The sequence below is a fragment of the Loxodonta africana genome, chromosome 23 (assembly GCF_030014295.1).
Source record: "Loxodonta africana isolate mLoxAfr1 chromosome 23, mLoxAfr1.hap2, whole genome shotgun sequence".
Taxonomy (NCBI): Eukaryota; Metazoa; Chordata; class Mammalia; order Proboscidea; family Elephantidae; genus Loxodonta; species Loxodonta africana.
Window position 1 is genome coordinate 21908447 of NC_087364.1, and position 21129 is coordinate 21929575.

The window sequence follows — 21129 nt, forward strand, 5'->3', positions numbered from 1 at the left end:
GGCGAGGAGATCCTCAGTGAGATGGATTGGCACAGTAGCTGTAGGGATGGACTTGAACATGCTGGTGATTGTGAAGGTGACTCAGGACTGGGTGAAATTTTGCTTTGTTGTACGTAAGATTGCTGGGAGTCAGAGTCCATTGAAAAGCAGCTAACAACAAGTTTCATGAGGTGTGTGTTTCAGGGGTGGTGGTGGGGCATACATGTCTCTTTTGCCCATTACTATATTTTCAGAACCTGGAAAAGTAGCTGGGACATAGTGGGTATTCTCTAAATATTTACTAAATGTAGGAATACGTGGAGACCCAGTGGCGCAACAGTTAAGCATTGGGCTGCTAACCAAAAGTTGGCAGTTTAAACCCACCCAGCTGCTGCATGGGAGAAAGAGCTGGTGATCTGTTCCTATAAAGATTATAGCCTAGAAAACCCTATGGGGCAGTTCTACTCTGTCCTATAGGGTTGCTAGGAGTTGGAATTGACTCAATGATACCTAACGACAACAACAACACTATTTTGTAGGAGCCCTGGTGGTACAACATTTAAGCACTTGGCTACTATTGCAAAGGTCAGCAGTTTGAACCCACCCGCCACTCCATGGGAAAAAGACCTGGCGATCTGCTCCCATAAAGATTACAGCCTAGGAAACCTGATGGGGCAGTTCTTCTCTGTCCTATAGGGTCGCTATGAGTTGGAATTGACTCAATGGCACACAACATCAACAACTATTTTGTAGAGTATATGGGCTGTGTTCTGCTAGTATTCATAGGCTACATTACTTTCATTCTTTGGGATCTAAGGCAAGGCATTGCTCTTAACCAGCACACCTTTAAGAGGCAGAGACACTCATGGGAAGTCACAACGGATCAGGGAACTTTCAGTCATTTACAAGCAGAAATGACTCGAAACCAAGCACCCATCTTTGTAACATCATGGCAATACTCGATAAAGAGAAAATAATGTTTCCAGGTTTCAAATCTGCCAACTTTCTCCCCTTTGAAGACAGTGGAATTATATTATTGCAGTTTTGGTAGTGGGATTTCTTCTGCTGAAATTTTAAGCTTTTTAGATCAAATGCACAATTACCTGTGCCCCTCAAGTCGATTCTGACTCAGTAACCATATCGGACAGAGTAGAACTGCCCCCTGGAGTTTCCAAGGCTGTAACCTTTATGGAAGCAGACTGCCATGTCTTCCTCCCGCAGAGCGGCTGGTGGGTTCGAACCTCCAACCTTACGGTTAGCAAACAGCTAAGCACTTAACCATTGTGCCCCCAGGGCTCCTTAAGAGCATGATAAAAAAAAAAAAAAGCCCTGCCGTCAAGTCGATTCCGACTCGTAGCGACCCTATAGGACAGAATAGAACTGCCCCATAGAGTTTCCAAGGAGTGCCTGGCGGATCTGAACTGCCAATCTGTTGGGTGGCAGCTGTAGCACTTAACCACTACACCACCAGAGTTTCCAAAAGCATGATAGATTTCTACTAAAAACAGCATGTCTTTTGGCTTGAATAGTTCAGTATTTGAACAAAATTTGAAATGCCTTGATGCAGAGGGTGGTTGGGGAGCCTTACCATAATATAGTCTTAAGAATACGTTACATATTTACTTATGGATTTCCTGCAAAGGCAGCATCTTAGGCTGGGTTCTCTAGAGAAGCAAAACCAGTAAGGTGTGTAAATATATATATATAGATTTATATTAAGGAAATGGCTCACACAGTTGTAGAGGCTGGAACGTCCCGAGTCAGTGGGCCTGGCTGAAGGCTTCTGCTGATTCACGTGGCCACAGGATCTGGTGAACCCGAGATTAGCAAGTCAGATAGCAGGGCTCTGCCTCACAGGCTGCGAAGACTGATGAATCCCAGGATTGGCAGGCAAGACAGCAGGTAAGGTGCTAGATCGAGTCCCAAGAAACAAAGGCCAGATGAACAGAAGCCAGCTGCAGGATCCAGCGCAAGCAAAAGCCCAGGAGCCTTGCCAGAACGTCCACCTATAGTGGATGCAGGTCACACCTCCAAAGAAACTCCCTTTCAACTGACTGACTACTCACAGTAGATCCCATCATGGAGGTGATCACATTATATCAAATCTCATCATGGTGGTGATCACATCATTATATGGTTGCCAAACTACATCATAACTGCCAAACCATTGAGAATATGGCCCAGCTAAGTTTTTTAAATTAACACGAAACCTTAACACAAGCATCTACACCTTTTGTGAGACATATGAGTGGAAAGTGTAGCACAGAATATAGTCAACTCTAAAATTGTTTACTAAGCTGCCAATTTCTGTCAATAGATAAGTTGTTATTACTTTATGGCTTCAGAATTATGTTTTTTACTGCATTGCATGACCAACATATTTAATGGTAGGCTTGTAGTTCTGCTTCTGCAAAAGATAATATGTTTCAGTATCTTTCTAAGTTGCCGCCATCTTTCAGTTGTTCACAGTCCACTAGGGATATGGGGAAGGAGACAAAAAACAGTCCTCATTCTGCACCTTGTTTCCCAAATAAAACACTCACTGGCAAATACAGGCATATTTGTTTTATTGTGCTTTGCTTTTTTGCACTTCACAAATACTATGCTTTTTACAAATTGAAGGTTTGTGGCAACCCTGCATCAAACAAGTCTATCGGAGCCATTTTTCCAACAGCATGTGCTCACTTTGTGTCTTTGTGTCACATTTTGGTAATTCTCACAATGTTCCAAACTTTTTCATTATCATTATATCTGTTATGGTGATCTGTGATCAGTGATCTTTGATGTCATTGTAATTGTTTTGGGGTGCCACAAATCATGCCCATATAAGATGGTGAACTTAATAAATGATGTGTGGATTCTGACTACTCCACCAACCAGCTATTCCCCCATCCCTCTCCCTCTCCTCAGGCCTCCCCATTCACTGACATATGACAATATTGAAATTAGGCCAGTTATTAACCCTAGAATGGCCTCTAAGTGCTCAAGTGAAAGGACGTGTTGCAGGTCTCTCACTTTAAATCAAAAACTAGAAATGATTAAGCTTCATGAGGCAGGCATGTCGAAAGCCAAGATAGGCCAAAACCTAGGCCTTTTGTGTCAAACAGTTGGCCAAGTTCTGAATGCGAAGGAAAAGCTCTTGAAGGAAATTAAAAGTGCTACTCCAATTAACTTAGTTATCTAGTGCTGCTATAACAGAAATACCACAAGCGGATGGCTTTGACAAACAGAAATTTGTTCTCTCACAGTCTGGGAGGCTTTAAGTCCAAATTCAGGGTGCCAGCTTCAGGGGAAGACTTTCTTTCTCTGTTGCCTCTGGGGGAAGATCCTTGTCATCAATCTTCCCTGGTCAAGGAGCTTCTCAGCACAGGGACCCCAGGTCCAAAGGATGCACTATTCTCCTGGCTCTTGTTTCTTGGCCGTTTGAGGTTCCCAAGTCTCTCTGCTTGCTTCTCTCTTTTATATCTTAAGAGATTGATTTAAGACACAACCTAATCTTGTAGATTAAGTCCTACCTCATTAACATAGCTGCTGCTGATCCCACCTTATTAACATCATACAGGTAGGATTTACAACACATAGGAAAATCACATCAGATAACAAAACAGTGGACAATCACACAATACTGGGGGATCATGGACTAACCAAGTTGATACACATTTTTTGCAGGGACACAACTCAATCCATAATACTAGTGAACACATAAATGCAAAACAGCCTTATTGCTATTATGGAGAAAGTCTTAGTGGTTTAGATAGAAGATCGAACCAGCCACAACATCCCCTTAAGCCAAAGCCTAATCCAGAGCAAGCCCTAAATCCCTTTAGCCCTATGAAGGCTGAGAGAAATGAGGAAGCTGCAGAAGAAAAGTTTGAAGCTAGCAGAGGTTTGTTCATGAGGTTAAAGAAAAGAAGCTGTCTCCATAACATAAAAATACAAGGTGAAGTGGCAAGTCATGATGTAGAAGCTGCAGCCAGTTATCCAGAAGATCTAGCTGAGATAATTGGTGAAGGGGCCACACTAAACTACCGATTTTCAATGTAGATGAAACAGCCTTATATTGGAAGAAGTTGCCACCTAGGATTTTCATAGCTAGAGAGGAGAAGTCAATGCCTGGCTATAAAGTGTCAAAGGACAGGCTGACTCTCTTGTTAGGGGCTAATGCAGCTGATGACTTTAAGTTGAAGCCAGTGCTTATTTACCATTCTGAAAATCCTAGGGTCCTTAAGAATTAGGCTAAATCTACTCTGCCTGTGCTCTTAAATGCAACAACAAAGCCTGGATGACAGCACATCTATTTCCAACACGATGTACTAAATATTTTAAGCCTACTGTTGAGACCTACTGCTCAGAAAAAGAGATTCTTTCAAAATATTACTGCTCACTGACAATGAATCTGGTCACCTAAGAGCTCTGAGGGAGATGTACAAGGAGATTAATGTTGTTTTCATACCTGCTAACACAACATCCATTCTGCAGCCCATGGATCAAGGAGTGATTTTGACTTCCAAGCCTTATTATTTAAGAAATACATTTCAAAAGGCTATAGCTGCCATAGATAGTGATTCCTCTGATGGATCTGGGCAAAATAAATTGAAAAGGATTCACCATTCTAGATGCCATTAAGAACATTCATAATTCATGGGAAGAGGTTAAAATATCAACATTAACAGGAATTTGGAAGAAATTGGTTCCAACCCTCATGAATGACTTCAGTGGAGGAAGTAACTGAAGATGTGGTGGAAATAGCAAGAGAACTAGAGTTAGAGGTAGAGCCTGAAAAATGTGATTGAATTGCTGCAGTCTCATGATAAAGCTTTAACAGATGAGGATGCTTCTTAGGGGTGAGAAAAAAAAGTGGTTTCTTGACATGGAATCTACTCCTGGTGAAGATGCTATGAATATTGTTGAAATGACAACAAAAGATTTTAGAATATCACATGAACTTAGTTGATAAAGCAATGGCAGGGTTTGAGAGGATTGACTCCAATTTTGAAAGAAGCTCTACTGTGTGTAAAATGCTATCAAACAGAGAAATCTTTTGTGAAAGTAAGAGTCAACCTATGTGGCAAACTTCATTGTTGTCTTATTTTAAGAAATTACCACAGCCACCCCAACCTTGTATAACCACTACCCTGATCAATCAGTAGCCATCAGTAGTGAGGCAAGACCCTCTCCCAGCAAAAAGATTACAACTCACTGAAGGCTCAGATGATTGTTAGCAGTTTTTAGCAATAAAATATTTTTTAACTAAGGTATATACATTTTTTTTTAGACTCAAAACTATTGCACATTTAAGGGGGGGAAAAAAACCCCAAAAACCCCAAACGCATTGCCATTAAATTGATTCTGACTCATAGTGACTGTCTTAGTCATCTAGTGCTGCTATAATGGAAATACCACAAGCGGATGGCTTTAACAAAGAGAAATTTATTTTCTCACTAGGAGGTCAAATTCAGGTTGTCTGCTCCAGGGGAAGGCTTTCTCTATCTGTTGGCTACGGAGGAAGGTCTTTCTCGTCAATCTTCCCCAGACTAGAAGCTTCTCTGCGCAGGAACCCCAGGTCTAAAGGCCATGCTCTGCTCCTGGTCCTTCTTTCTTGGTATGAATTCCCCAACTCTCTGCTTGCTTCCCTTTCCTTTAATCTCTTGTAAGAGAAAAGGTGGTGCAGGCCACATCCCAGGGAAACTCTGTGATGTGACCTTACTAAGGGTGTTACAATCTCACCCTAATCCTCTTTAACATACAATTACAATCACAAAATGGAAGACAACCACAGAATACTGGGAATCATGGCCTAACCAAGTTGATACATACATTTTTGGGGGGACATAATTCAATCCATGACAGCCACCCTATAGTACAGAGTAGAACTGCCCCATAGGATTTCCAAGGAGCAGCTGGTGGATTTGAACTGTCGACCTTTTGGTTAGCAGCCGAGCTCTTAACCACTGGACAACCAAGGCTCCTAAAAGACTACAGTATAGGGTAAACATAATTTTTATATGCACTGGGGAAACAAAAAATTTGTGTGATTTCCTTTATTGCGATATTTGCTTTATTGCGGTAGTCTGGAACCGAACTCACAATATCTCTGAGGTATGCCTATATACACAGATGCCCCAGGAATGCTGAGGCAGGGTGGGGAAAGGGAGAAGAAAGACAACCTAGAACTGTTCTAAGTGTACCATTGATTTTGAGCTGCTCACCTTGTATAAAAGCTTCCTTCGTGTTTAATTGTATTTCCCTGCTTGGCTCCATAATGCATTTCAGGCCAGAAAACGATGCAGGGAGCTCACAATCCAACCCCAGTGTCCAAGGAGCTCAAATCTCTCAGCATTCCTTCTCCAAAGCTCACATCTTCATGCAATACCCCCATCTCTTGGCCTATTCAAGGTCACCAAAGGAATTCTTTTTTGAATCCCTACATGAGCTCTATGGGATACCAAGTTGCATAGGGTAATAAGAGTCTTGGAAAACAACAGATTACTTATTAATTACAAATGGAAAAATTATCATTATAATGGAGAAACCTGGAGGTTACTTTTAATTTGATGATCAATTTATCATCACTAATAATGTAACAAAGTGATATTTTATGCCCCTGATATTATGCACTGAGGAAGACACAACCTGTCCTATACACTGTTCTCAACAAAAATGTTTAATTTGAATTTAATTTGAGAAAATAAACAGACAAGCCCAAATTAAGGGACATTCTTTAAAACTATGAAGCCTGAACTCTTCACTTGGATAAGTTCTCCCATGACAATAAAACATGTTCACAGTATTTTAGAATGGTTTTTTACTTCCACGTTGTCATCCAATGTAAACTTTCTCTCTTAAGGTTTATCCTTTATAATAGTAGTATTATGTTAGTATTTTTCTCCCTTAAAGTGAAAATTCAGGCTTTTAAATACAGGATTAATGTCCTTATTGAAATATTTAAATATCATTATATTCTCATTATCGAGGAGTGTACAGGTTTCATCAGCTCTTCCAGACTAAGACAGAGTAGGAAGAAAGGTCTGGCAATGTGCTTCTGAAAATTAGTCAACGAAAAGCCTATGGATTACAACAGAATGCTGTCTGACTTAGTGCTGGAAAATGAGCCCCATAGTTTCAAAGGCGCTCAAAATACACAGTGGCTACAACAATGGTCTCAAACATAGCAATGATGGTGAAGATGGCACAGAACTCGGCAATGCTTTGTTCTGTTATACATGGGGTTGTCATGAGTCAAAGCTGATTTGATGGCGACTGATGACAACATTTACTTACAGGCCAATAAGCGTATAGGCCTGGCCACAGAGCTCACTGGTGCTAGATGGAGGCTGCTCAACTCAAGACCCTCTGTAAAGCAACACAGCCTAAGAGCCAACCTCCTTTTACTTTATAAGTAGTTGAAAATCATCTTATTCAATTTTTGGTTGACTTGACTTTGACAATCAGTGTTTTATCAAAAACCCTCATCTTCTGTAGGTACCACTAGATTGGAAAAAATTATCTAAAATGCTGCCATTTTCGGAAAGATGGAGTCAGGGAGCCCCCAGAGCTGGGTTCTTCCCATTCCTTCTTTGAACTTTGTGTTTACTAAAAATAAACCTTGGTAATTATCACACTAGATACAAGATGCTATTTACATCTTCGTGGGCTAGTAAAAGTGCACAGAGTGAACGCTAATAACCACTAGAAAGGTTAAGAGTAAGTGCTCACACTGCTGGGAGTTTTTCTCCAAAGCCATCAAGTGCAAGCACAAAGACAGGACAAAAGCCACACAGCATACCAGAGAAACCTCTCGGCAGGTTAGACCAAGGCTGAAGAGGGACTCTGAAATCTCGGCCGCTGCTTGTTTCCGGATACCCTGGGATTCATTCATCATTAAGAGCCAAAACCAAACCAAACCTGTTGCCCTTGAGTGGGTTCTGACTCATAGTGATCCTATAGGATAGAGTAGAACTGCCCCCATAGGGTTTGCAAGGCTGTAAATCTTTACTGAAGCCTGTGGGTTCCAACCGCTGACTTTTCAGTTAGCAGCCGAGTGCTTAACCACAGCACCACTGGGGCTCCTTTTACTTGAGAACAAACGGGTCAATTCCAGTGGCATATCTAGGGCATGGAGACCCCGGTGGCGTAGTGGTTAAGTGCTACGGCTGCTAACCCAAAGGGTTAGCAGTTCGAATCCGCCAGGCGCTCCTTGGAAACTCTATGGGGCAGTTCTATTCTGCCCTATAGGGTCGCTATGAGTCGGAATCGACTTGACAGCACTGGGTTGGGTTTATCTACGGCATTGCACTGGACCTGAGCGGGTGGCACCACTGAGAAGTTTCTATTAACCCCCTACGGCCCAACGTCCTTCCTCAAGCACGGTAACGTGTAATTAAAATATTAACGTGTTTGACTTGTGTTTTTGCACTGATATTATGGTAACGTTATCTAAAAGAGAGGTGTCAGGTATTTCGGCTAAAGAGAAATTTCAGTGCTTGCCATAGGCGCCATTTTCCATAGTTACGCCGCTGGCCATAGGACGTTAATAGAAACTGCTCAGTGGTGCCACTTTCCCAGGGCCAGGGCAGTACCCTAGATACGCCACTGGAATTGGCCCAGTGTCGGAGTAGAACCGCTCCATACAGTTTCAAGGCTGTGGACTTTTCAGAAGCAGATCTGAAGTGCTTACTAATTGTGACTGTTACCGTAGAGTTTGGGCACCTTTTTCTTTGTCCCTGAATTTTCCCTGATGGTTACCAGCTTCCCCAACTATGGCAGCCTGAGCACAAGACAACGCCTAGAGGGCAGTGTTGCCTTACTCCACGTACCAGTTTCTGATCCTCAGGCCTGAATCAGGCGAAAGTATAGGTTATGGGTAGAATGCTGCCCCTCCTTTCCAGGAGCTAATTTGAGCAGGTTTCTCTTCCATCAGCAAAAGAGCCTTGAGGAGAGGACTAGAATAGTGGCAGTAGAAATAGAAAGGAGAGAATGCGTGTGCAAGTACAGCGTCCTGAGTGTGCTTCTCTGACACCAGTTGCAATTGCAGCTCTTCATCTAATTCTGACCACCAGAGCTAGGTTAGACCTCACAAGTAAAAGGGCACAGTCCTTGAGACTGCCAAGTTGGCGGAAGACCTCAGACGCCGGTCATGAGCTTGGGGATTCCCAGGGGCACCTTATTTCTGACCTACTGGCTACAAATTTTAGGACTCCCACTATAACCTGAGGACACCAGCTGTAAACTCAGGGGTCCCAGGATTCCCTCACTTCTTATCTGCTGGCTACAAATTTAGGAGTTTCCCTTAGCTCTATGGGTTTGATAATTCACTAGAATGAGGCACGAGCTTAGGAAAGTGCTATACTAAAAGATTACAGTTTTATTTTAGTAAAAAATATTCAAATGAAGAGATACATAAGGGGAGTCTAGGGTCGCTATGACCAGGAATTGACTTGATGGCAACTGGTTTGGGTTTGGTTTGGGAGGGTTCTTAATGCAGACCATCTGTGTTCCAAAAAGGGGATGATGCTACCTTCCGATGTCCATCGATGTCTGTCACCAACCAGGAAGCCCATGGAGCTTCTGTGTCCAGAGGCTTTACTGATTAATTGAATCATTGCTAACATGGTTGAACTCAATCTCCAGCTCACCTCCCCTCTCTGGAGGTCAAGGTGGTATCACTTGGTGCGTCTTTCTGGCATTGCCAGCCCCCACCCAACGAGTCGCCTTAGTAGCACAAACTCTCATGTGTGATCTGGAGCCCTTCCATGAATAATAAAGCCTCCAATCACTGGGGAAATTCGTAGGATTTAGTGATTCCTTCCCAGGAGCCAGGGCAAAGGCTGAATCCTTTGGGTACAGTTGACTGTATGCCCCACAAGGAGACACTATTGGAGAGGCAGCAGGGGCAGCGTTTAGCTGCACAGACTCTGAAACAGCAGTGCTTGGGTTTGAATCCTGGCTCAGGCACATACTGGTCTTGTGACCTTAGTCCAATGCCGTAACTTCTCCATGCCACAATTTCCTCGTCTGTGAGGTATGCATAATAGTGATACTAATTTCTTAAGGTTAATGAATTAATGTGTGTAAAGGACAATATCTAGCAATGGCAAGTGCTTTAATTTGAAATTTAAATACAGTTACACGAAAAAATAAACAAGTAAAAACAGTTACATGAACAAGCCTTGGGAAGAGCGAGTCACCCACAACTGGGAAAAGCCATTTCTGCATTCTCATGGCAGCCTTATCTTTGCTGTTGGTCAGCTTCTAGGAGAGAGGCCTGTGTTGTTAGTTGCTGTAAAGTTGATTCCAACTCATGATGACCCCATGTGTGCAGAGTAGAACTGCTCCATAGGGTTTTCAGGGCTGTGACTTTTCAGAAGCAGTTTGCCAGGCCTGTCTTCCAATGTTCCCCAGGTGGTTCAACCTCCTACCTTTTGGCTAGTAGTTGGAGCTGTTAACGTTTGTGCCATTCAGGGACTGTAATAATAATAATATTATCTAATAAGTACATAGTTTTTTTTTTTTATCCACTAGAAACTTGATCTTTGTAACAACTCATAGCAGTAAGTATTATCCCCATTATATAGGTGAGAAAATTGAGGATTGAGGTTCAGAAAAAATTAAGAAAATTTGCTCAAAGCTGCAAAATCAGTGACTGAGCAGGGATTTGGACACAGATATGTTTTACTTCCTGCAACCTGGTGACATAATGGTTAAGCACTTGGCAGCTAACTGAAAGGTCAGTGGTTCAAACCCACCAGGGACTCTGCAGGAAAAAGGACCTGGTGATCTGCTCCCATAAAGATTACAGCCTAGGAAACACTATGGGGCAGTTCTACTCTGTTCTATGAGGTCTCTATGCATTGAAGTCAACTCAGTGGCACACAACAACTTATTAGTAATCACTGTTGAGTAGTTCATATGTTACAGATAGTGGAAAGTTGCATCTGTTACGCCTTATGGATTGTTGTTAATTGCTACCAGGTTTGCTCTGGTTTATGACCACTGTCATGAATTGAATTGTGTCCCCCTAAAATGTGTCAACTTGGCTATTCCGTGATTCCCAATATTGCATGATTGTCCACCACTTTGTCACCTGATGTCATTTTCCTGAGTGTCGTAAATCCTACCTCTATGGTGTTAATGAAGCAGGATTAGAGGCAATTATATTAATGAGGCAGGACTCAATCCACAAGATTTGGTTGTATCTTGAGTCAATCTCTTTTGAGATATAAAAGAGAACAGTGAGCAGAAAGACAGGAAGACCTCATACCACCAAGAAAGAAGAGACAGGAGTGAGCAAGTCCTTTGGATCTGGGGTCTCTGCACTGAAAAACTCCTAGACCAGGGGAAGACTGATGACAAGGGCCTTCCCCCAGAACTGACAGAGAGAAAGACTTCCCCTAGAGCTTGCCCTGAATTTAGACTTCTACCCTCCTAAACTGTAAGAGAATAAACTTCTTTTTCATTAAAGCCATCCACTTGTGATATTTCTGTTACAGCAGCACTAGATAACTAAGACAGAATCTGGTATTGGAAGAATGGGGTTCTGCTCTAACCAAAACCAAAAAAACTCCTTGCTGTTAATCGATTCCTACTCACAGGGACCCTATAGGACAGAGTAGAACTGCCCCATAGTTTCCAAGGAGCACCTGGTGGGTTTGAACTGCTGACCTTTTGGTTATCAGCTGTAGCTCTTAACCACTACAGCACCAGTGTTTTACCTAAAATGTGGAAGTAGTTTTGAAACTGTGAATGGGTAGAGGCTGGAAGAGTTTTAAAGTGCCTAACAGTAACAGGCTAGATTTCCTCAAAGAGACTGTTGGTGGAATTATGAACGTCAAAGACAATTCTGGCAAAGACTCAGAAGGAAGTGAGGAGAGCTATCACACTGGAGATGGCACAGATGGCAAGAAGCAGCAGCAGAAAAATAGTAGTAGCAGAACCAGGAGACCAGCACTGGCAGTGCTGGAGCCAGTCTACACAGCGAGAGAGCTAAATGCCTTTGCACAGGAGACTTCCTGGGGGAGTGGGGTGCCTGTGGGCACCTGTCAGTAGAACAATGCAGGTAAGAAATGAAAGTGGCTTGAACTAGCCTTCTGGTTATGGTGATGGATGGGAGGATATTTAATGAGCAGTGAACAGTAAGTGAGCCCTTTACCATTGATTAGGGGTGAGCTTGGAGGAGGACAACACTGCAGGTCCCCGTGTACAGACCATCTGCTAGTGATTGGTTTGGGGGCCCGCAGCAAAGGCGCTCCTGGAAGAGGCCTCAGAAGTTTTCGACACATCATGCGACGTTCCACTTAAGTTGTGTCTGTCACTGTATGACAGTGCCTAAAACAATGGCTGACAAGTCAGAGGTGCTCAACAAATATGTGTTGACTGAGTGACAACTTACACCTACCCTTGTGGTCTGCTCTGATATCTCCCTTTCCAGTCCTTCCCTTCCTTCCTTTCTTCATTCCTTCCTTTCTTCCCTTCCTTCCTGCCTTCTTGCCTTCTTGCCTTCTGGCTTTTCTGCTTTCCTTCCTCCCTCTGTCCCTCCCTCCCTCCATACCTCCCTCTCTTCCTTCCTTTCTTCCAGTAATTCTAGAAATCCCCAAATAGAGCAGACAACATTTGTGCCTGGAGTCATTCAACTGGGGGATCTCTAGACCTGACTTAAGCATTCTCTTTATGTTAGGGTAGCTGAAGTTTGCTTGGATCTCCAGCCCTTGGAAGTCTCACCTAAGTACTAGAGATGCATTTTGTGGTGTTTGTAACAAGGCCATCAGTGCCAGAGGCTGTACGATGGGAAGGAACATACTTGCTATTCCCCAGTAGTTGCTCTGCTTGTTACCTTTCTGCTGTTAGGCTTTCTGTTTGTTCTGGGGAAGAAAATAACATTTTATGTGGCATACAGCTGCATCCTTGGGAAAACTTCCATGTCAGGTCACGTAACTTAAGCTCCACAGGGGGACTGAGGCTTGGTAGTGATCAGAGAGCTTGTGAGGGTACTTGACAAATGTTTTTTTAAGTCAGTATACACATTTTATTTGCTTAGACCAGACAGCCCTGGGTGTCTGCAAGGGGTATTTTCATAATAATACTGCTATGAGTTGAATTGTGTCCCCCTAAAAAAAAAGATGTTGAAGTCCTAACCCTCAGTACCTGTGAATGTGACCTTGTTTGGAAATAGGGATTTTATTTTTATTTTCTTAACCAGTTAAACAAGTCATGTAGAAGTCGAGTGGCTCCTAATCCTAACTCTGAGTGATGTCTTCCAAGAGCGAGACACACAGAGGCCGTGTGGTGATGGAGCCGGTTACATCCATAAACAGTGAAGGAACACCATGGATTGCCAGCAGTCACCAAAAACTAGGAGAGAGGCATGCAACAGTCTCTCTCTCAAACCCCAGGAGGAATTGACATATCTGAGACCCTGATTTGGACTTAAGAGAAAATAGATTTCTGTTCTTTATAGCCACCCACTTTTCGGTATTTTATATGCGAGCCCTAGGAAACAGAGAAATGCGAAATGTTATTTGCCTTTTTCAGTGAGTTGATGTTATGAATTAAATTATGTCCCCCCCAAATATGTGTTGTAAATCCTAACCTCTATGCCTATGGTTGGAGCCCTGGTGGTGCAGGAGTTAAGGGCTGGGTTGTTACCCAAAGGTTGGCAGTTCGAAACCACCAGCTGCTCCTTGGAAAACCTCTAGGGCTGTCCTACTCTGTCCTATAGGGTCACTATGAGTTGGAATAGACTCAATGGCAATGGGTGTGCCTGTGGTTATAATCCTATTTGGGGATGGCTAGTCTTTGTTACGTTAATGAGGCAGGATTAGTGTAGGGCGTATCTTAGGTCAATCTCTTTTGAGATATAAAAGAGATTAAAGAAGCAGGGATGGGGGAAGAGAGAGGCCAAGCCACATGAAGATTGCCCAGGAGCAGAGGTTCAAAAAAGACAAATACTTTCCCCCAGAGGTGACAGAGAGAAAAAGCCTTCCCCTAGAGCCAGCACCTGAATTCGGACTTCTAGCTTTCTGAACTGTGAGGAAATAAATTTCTGTTTGTTAAAGCCACCCACTGTGGTATTTCTGTTATAGCAGCGCAAGATGACTAAGACAGCTGACATGTACACTAACGTTGCCAAAACAACGGCAGGTAAACTACTGGTGCCTTAGCACAAATCCAGGCAATAGCACCAACCTGGACCCTTACTCATTGTGTTTCACACTGTAATGCACTTTTCCAAAAAAAAAAAAAAAATTCTGTTTCACTTAAGAATGCCCTTTATGAAGCAGTAAAATTTGCCAATTTTATTAAATCTTGACCCTTGGGTGCACAGCTTTTTAATGTTCTGTGTGATAAAATAGGAATTATGTAAGGTGGTCATCTTGAGGAAAAGCACTTGTGAGGTGCTTGAGCTGTCGAGTTGTCAGCGCCATTTCAGGGAGCACCATTTTTATTTGAAATGATGATTGACTGACAGACAAACTAGGATGACAGACTAGCATATATGGCAAACATTTCCTCAAAAATGAACAAAGTAAGCCCGCCACTTTAAGGAAAACAACTCACCGTATTTGTTACTAATGATAAAATTTGAACTTTCAAGTGAAAATCAGAATTTTGGAAAACTTGTGTCTGTCTCCATGACTGGAAAGTTTCCCCAAACTTAAAAACTTTTCTGTTGAGATCAGCGGTGATCTTAATAAATGTGATTTAAAAGACCTGCATAACTCAGAGAACCAATATTTTCCAAATAGGTGGCCCAAACAGTTTGTGCTTGGCTACTAACCTACAGGTTGGCAGTTGAAGCTACCCAGCTGTACTGCAGAGAAAAGGCCTGGTTATTTGCTTCTATAAAAACTACAGCTAAGAAAATGTTCTGCAGCGGTTCTACTCTGTAACACATGGAGCCACCATGAGTCAGGAAGCAACTTGATAGCAATCACCACCTCAGCGGCATAGCTGATAGCACAGTGTGCCCAGGGCCGGTGAGCTGTTTCAAACACAGAGGTACCATCAGCGGTGTATCTGAAACTGTTCAATGGCGTCACGCTCCCAGGGCTGGTGTAATCTCTGTCGTACCTGCCGTACCCTAGTACTCCTCTGCCACCACTAACAGCAACTGATGATTTTTGTTACAAAATCACTCATTGGTAAGAGATTCATAAAAAGTGCAAGATAGGCCAGTAGATTTTAAAGCAACAGTACGAAAAGTTCATTGGTAAGGTTGTACATTTCACAGTGCAGCTAACCTTTAAGAACCTAATGCTCCACAATGGTCTGAAAAGACTATTAAAATGTCCCCCCCCTCCCTTTTCTAATTGCCTGTCTTGGGAGGATGGATTTTCTAACTTTCTATTAAATCAGACAATAAAGAGACGTGCAAAAATGTGAAACAATGCCACTCCTCTCCTGTAATTATTATTTTTTGCAGAAGATAGTTATTTTTCCGTAAAATGCTAATTATATTAACATGCAATGGGTTTATTATTTTTAAATAGATTAATAAACAACCGTGCTGTAATTTCTAACATGGTGAATATCCATAGATATGACCCACGTAACCAAAAGTTGTTTGGGTTGTTCAATATGTTTTCAGAATATAAAGGGTTCTTGAGATCAAAAAATTTGAGAACTGATGAGTTAGATTACAAGAGTATTAGCAAAAATTTATATTAAGTTCATGTGGTCTAAAGTGACTGGCGGTATTGTCACACCCTTGGTAAGGTACCTTGTGTACTGTTGTCACCACTTGGAGGAGAGGTGAACTAACTTATGAGTATGGAAGTTCATTTGTACCCTCTAGGCTGAGTTAGAAGACCAGAGGTACTTCGAAGGCTACGGAAGCAGAGTTTGTGAGTGTATAAGGAGCCTGGGCCTGGCAGCCCTGATCAGAAGTGCAGGGTGGAGGGGGAAGTGCTGAGCCCTCAACTGTGTCAGAACTTTGAGAGGCAAGCTGGGAAGGGCTTCCCCTCATTCCAGGAGACGACCACGGGCCACATCTGGGATTAGGGCTGTTTGTGCTGAGCAACAACGCTCAGGAGGTTAATGGTGAGAAGTTTTCTCGTCCAAAGTGGTCTCGCAGCCTAAGACTGGTGAGTAAAGGAGGAACCGTGTTTCTGTTTATACCCTGTCACTTTAAGTACAGACCTGTCTGAAGGCTGTTACAGTAACTGAACTTGGTTACATTCTCAAACTGCCTCAGGCCCAGCAAGCAGTCTGTGACTCCTCCTCTCTCCTTCCAGCTTCTTGCCTTTTAAATACTGTGGGATCAAACAGCCCTGTGTCCTAAATAGTCAGAGGTTATTATATTGAAATGATTAACTCAGATGTAACTTACCCACTGTTTAAAAATATGCCTGTACTTTCCACCTGTCACTGCTTAGTGGAAGCCAATACGATCTGTGTGATTGATGTGTGGGACTGTGTGTGTGCGTGTCTGAGTGTGTGTTTGGGTGTGAAGTTCAACAAACACTCAGATTTTCACCTTTAAGAATAAACAGCTTTTAACACTGTGTTATATTTGCTCCAGGAGTTTTTCTCTTTCCCCATGCCTTTCCTTTTTTTTTTTTTCTTTTTTGAAGAAACAAGTCATTGGAGATGAAGTGAAAATCACATTTAACTACCACTTCCAGGCTTATTCCTTCTGCCTCCCCTGCTTCCAGCAACTATTGTTCTGAGTGTGTTGTATATCATTTTAAGCCGTTTTTATGTCTAAAGCTGTGCTTACATCTGTAGATCCAAAAGCAAGAAATAGTATTGCAGATATGTTCTTAAAAGCTTACACAAATGATTTAATAGATTACATATGATATTATATCTGTCATTTTCCTAGCATTCTTCTGGTTTTGAGCTCTATATAGCTAGTCGATAGCACTATTTTTTATAGCTATCGTCTACTTATTGCTAAAGTCACTCTTTTTAATATCTCTATAATATTTCATCATATGATTAAGTTGGGTGGTGTTTATCCAGTCCTGTATTGATGGGTTTAGGTTTTTGCTTCCCCCCCCGCACAGTTACAGTGCTACAATGCACATCTTTGTTCCTATCCCCTTTATACATGCGTGAGTTTTTTAAATGAAGCTATAACTAAAACTGGAAGTACTGAATTATAGGGTGTGTGCAACCTAAACTTGTCTAAAATTGTTGCATCAATTTATACTCCTGTACTGTATTGGTTTCTGCTTCTTTATCTCCTTGCCAACGTTTGGCATTGCCATATTTTAAAATTTTTAGTTTGTGCCTGATTGAGGTGGCCGTATTTTCATATAATTATGGAGAATTTGACCTTTTCTTTCTCTAAATTAATCACTTTTTCTTATCCTATGTTCATCTCTTTTATTCATTTGTAGAAATTCTTTAATGGATAGAGAACTTTTGTCAATTGTATGCATTATAAATATATTCTGGAAATACGTTGTCTTCAAATTTTATTTTATTGTTTAAATGCACAGAAGTTTCTTTTTAAAAATAAGTCAGATTAGCTAGTATTTTCCTTTGTGGTTTATGTTTTTTGAACCATTTTCAAAACATCCCTCTCATACCTTGATATCATAAAGATTTCATTAATATTGTCTTTTAAAATGTAAAGCTTTGCTTTCACATTTAGTCCTTTAGCCTATTTGAAATGTATTTCTGTGAGTAATGTAAGATCAAGGTAGAATTTTTTTCCATGTGGCTAACCAGTTATTCCAGCAACATTTGTAGAATGGCCCGTTCTTTTCTAGTGACTTGTAATGTCACTCATTATTTACCAGGTCTATGTATGGAGTACCTGGGTGCCATGGATTGAATTGCTTCCCCCCAAAATATGTGTCAACTTGGTTAGGCCATGATTTCTGGTGATGTGTGGTTGTCCTCCATTTTGTGATTTTCCTTTGTGCTATAAATCATAATCTCTGCCTATGGTTAAAGAGGTTTAGGGTGGGATGTAACACCCTTGCTCAGGTCACATCCCTGATCCCATGCAAAGGGAGTTTCTCTGGGGTGTGGCCTGCACCACCTTTTATCTTACAAGAGATAAAAGGAAAGGGAGATAAGCAGAGAGTTGAGGACCTTGTACCACCAAGGACGAAGCACTGGGAGCAGAATGTGTCCTTTGGACCCAGGGTCCTGCACCTGAGAAGCTCCTTAACCAGGGAAAGATTGATGACAAGGACCTTCCTTCAGAACCAACAGAGAAAGCCTTCCCCTGGAGCTGATGCCCCGAATTTGGACTTCTAGCCTACCAGACAGTGAGAAAATAGACTTCTCTTTGTTAGAGCCATCCACTTGTGGTATTTCTGTTACAGCAGCACTAGATGACTAAGACATTGGGCAAAAGGTTAACATGCTTGTCTGCTAACCAAAAGGTTGGAGGTTGAGTTCACCTAGAGGTGCCTCAGAAGAAAGGTCTGGTGATCTATGTCTGAAAAATCATCCATTGAAAACCCTGTGGACCACAGTTTACTCTGACACACGTTGGATTATCATGAGTTTGAGTGGACTGCATGGCAACTGGATTTTTTTTTATGCATAGTGGATTTGTATACTGATGGATTTAATATATTAATATTTGGTTCAGGATTCTGTATCTATATTCATAAAGGCTTCTGATCTGTACTATTTTTTCTTGTAACGATTTTGTGTGGTTTTGTATCAGTATGACACTGGCCTCATAAAATATTTTTGGAAGTGTTCCTTCCTCTTCTACTTTTGGGAGAGTTTGTATGGAACTGACACTTTTTCCTGTATCAATGTTTGGTAGGAATCACCAGTAAACCTACTTGGACATGGAGCTTTATTTTGGTGGTGTTATTGGAAGGTTATTAAATAAAAATTCAACTTCTTTAAAAGATGTAAAACTATTGAATTTATGTGTTATATATTGAGTGAGTTGTCATAGTTTGTGTCTTTCAAGATATATTTATTCGTTTCATCTTAGTTGTTGAACTTGTTGGTATAATGTTCATAATTTTCCTTTGTTATCCTTTTCATGTCTGTCTGATCTGTAGTGATGTCCTCTCATTCCTAATGTTGGTAATTTATGTCTTTTTTTTTTTTCTTGGCTAGAATAGCTTAAGTTTTGTTAATTTTATTGATCTTTTCAAAAAATCAGGTTTTGGTTTTATTTATTTTTGCCATTGTTCCCCTCTTTCTAATTTAATTGATTTCTCCTATTTTATTATTTCCTTCATTCTGGTTTAGATTTAATTTTTTCTCCTAGCTTCTTAAGGTGAAGTTTAGATTGCTTTAAAAATATTTCTTCTTTTTTATATAATATGCATAATATTATAAATTTCCCTTTAGTCAACCCTTTAGCTGCATTCCACATTTTTGATATGTTGTGTTTTCATTTTCATTCAATTCAACATTTTTATAATATTCCTTTGATTTCTTCTTTGACTCATGGGTTATATAGAAGTGTCTTTTTTAATTCCCAAATAATTTCCAGATATCTTTCTCTTATTCATTTTTAGTTTAATTTCTTTGTGGTCAGAGACCATACTTTCCATCATTTGATTTATCTTAAAATTTTGAGATTTGTTTTAGGGCCCATAATTAGGTCTACCTTGGCAAGTGTTCCATGTGAACATGTAGAGGCTATGTATTTTTATGTTGTGGAATTGGTGTGTAGATACCTTTTAGGTAAATTTGGCTGATAGTGTTATTCAGGTCTTTTATATCCTTTCTGATTTTATGTCTACTTGTTTTATTGATTACTGAGAGGTTAAGTGTTGAGATTCTTTTTGTTTTATGAATTTTTGCTTCATGTATTTTGAAGCTTTATTAGGTAGATAAATATTTAGAATTGCTATAGATTTTTGATGAATTGTCTCTTTTAACATTATGTAATGTTTTTTATCACTGGTAGATCTACTGTCTTAGTCATCTAGTGTTGCCATAACAGAAATACCGCAAGTGGATGGCTTTAACAAAGAGAAATTTATTTTCTCACAGTCCAGTAGGTTACAGGTCCAAATTCAGGGCGTTGGCTCCAGGGGAAGATTTTCTGTCTCTGTCGGCTCTGGAGGAAGGCTTCCCCTTGTCGAGGAGCTTCTTAGGCACGGGGACTCCGTGTCCAAATGATGTGCTCTGCTCCTGGTAATGCTTTGTTGGTGGTATGAGGTCACCAACTCTCTGCTTGCTTCCCTTTCCTTTGATTTCTTGAGAGATAAAAATTGGTGCAGTCCACACCCCAGAGATTAGGAAGGTGACCTGAGTAAGGTTGGTGTTACAATCCTACCCTAATCCTCTCAAAATAAAATTACAATCACAAAATGGAGGACAACCACACAATACTGGGAATTTTGGCCTAAACACGTTGATACACATATTTTTGGGGGGACACAATTCAATCCATGACATCTACTTTATCTGATGTTGTTATAGCAAGTCCAGTTTCTGTTTGCCTTCCTGATTTTAGTTCTGTTCAGTATATACATAGGGGTGGAATTGCTGGGTCATATAGTACTTACATTCAACTTTGTGAGAAGCCATCAACCTGTTTTCCTCAATGGCTATACAATTTTACAATCCTACTTTTTTTTACCAGCAGTATATGACGGTTCCTATTTCCCTACATCCTCAACAACACCTGTTTTTGTTTTTTAATCATAGATTTTTTTTTATCTTAGTGGGTATGAAGTGATATCTCATTATGGTTTTGATTTGCATTTCCCTAATGACTAATGACACTATGCATGTTTTTATGTGCTCGTTGGCCATTTGTATTTCTTTGAATAAATGTCTATTCAAATCTTTTGTCCATTTTTGATTGTGTTATCTTTAAAGAACTACTACAACTGTTGTTAAGTTGTAGTAGTTCTTTATATATTCTGGACACTAACCCTTATCCAATATATGGTTTCCAAAATTTTTCTCCCAATTTGTGGGTTGTCTCTTCACTTTTTTGATAAAATCTTTTTATAAACAAATGTTTTTAATTTCGATGAGGTCCTATTTATTTATTTTGTCTTCTATTGCTCATGTTTTTGGCGCATATCTAAAAATCCGTTGTTAAAAAACAGGTCACAAAGCATTACCCCTGTGTTTTCTCCTAATAGTTTTATGGTTTCATTTCTTACGTTTAGGTTTTTGATGCACTTTGAGTTTGTTTTTGTATTTGGTGTGAGGTTGGATCCAGGTTCTTTCTTTTGTTTGTGGAAATCCAGTTGTTCCAAG

General features: G+C 40.9%; 1 protein-coding gene across 1 annotated transcript in view; it reads left to right on the top strand.

Moving 5' to 3' along the window:
* Nucleotides 1-14066: 14066 nt before the first annotated feature.
* LOC100665810 (phospholipid-transporting ATPase IB) overlaps nt 14067-21129 on the top strand; it is a 267082-nt gene continuing 260019 nt past the window's right edge. Inside the window, exon 1 of the mRNA XM_064275196.1 lies at nt 14067-14115. Within this exon, the coding sequence (XP_064131266.1) occupies nt 14067-14115 (49 nt within the window). The remainder of the gene's footprint in view (nt 14116-21129) is intronic.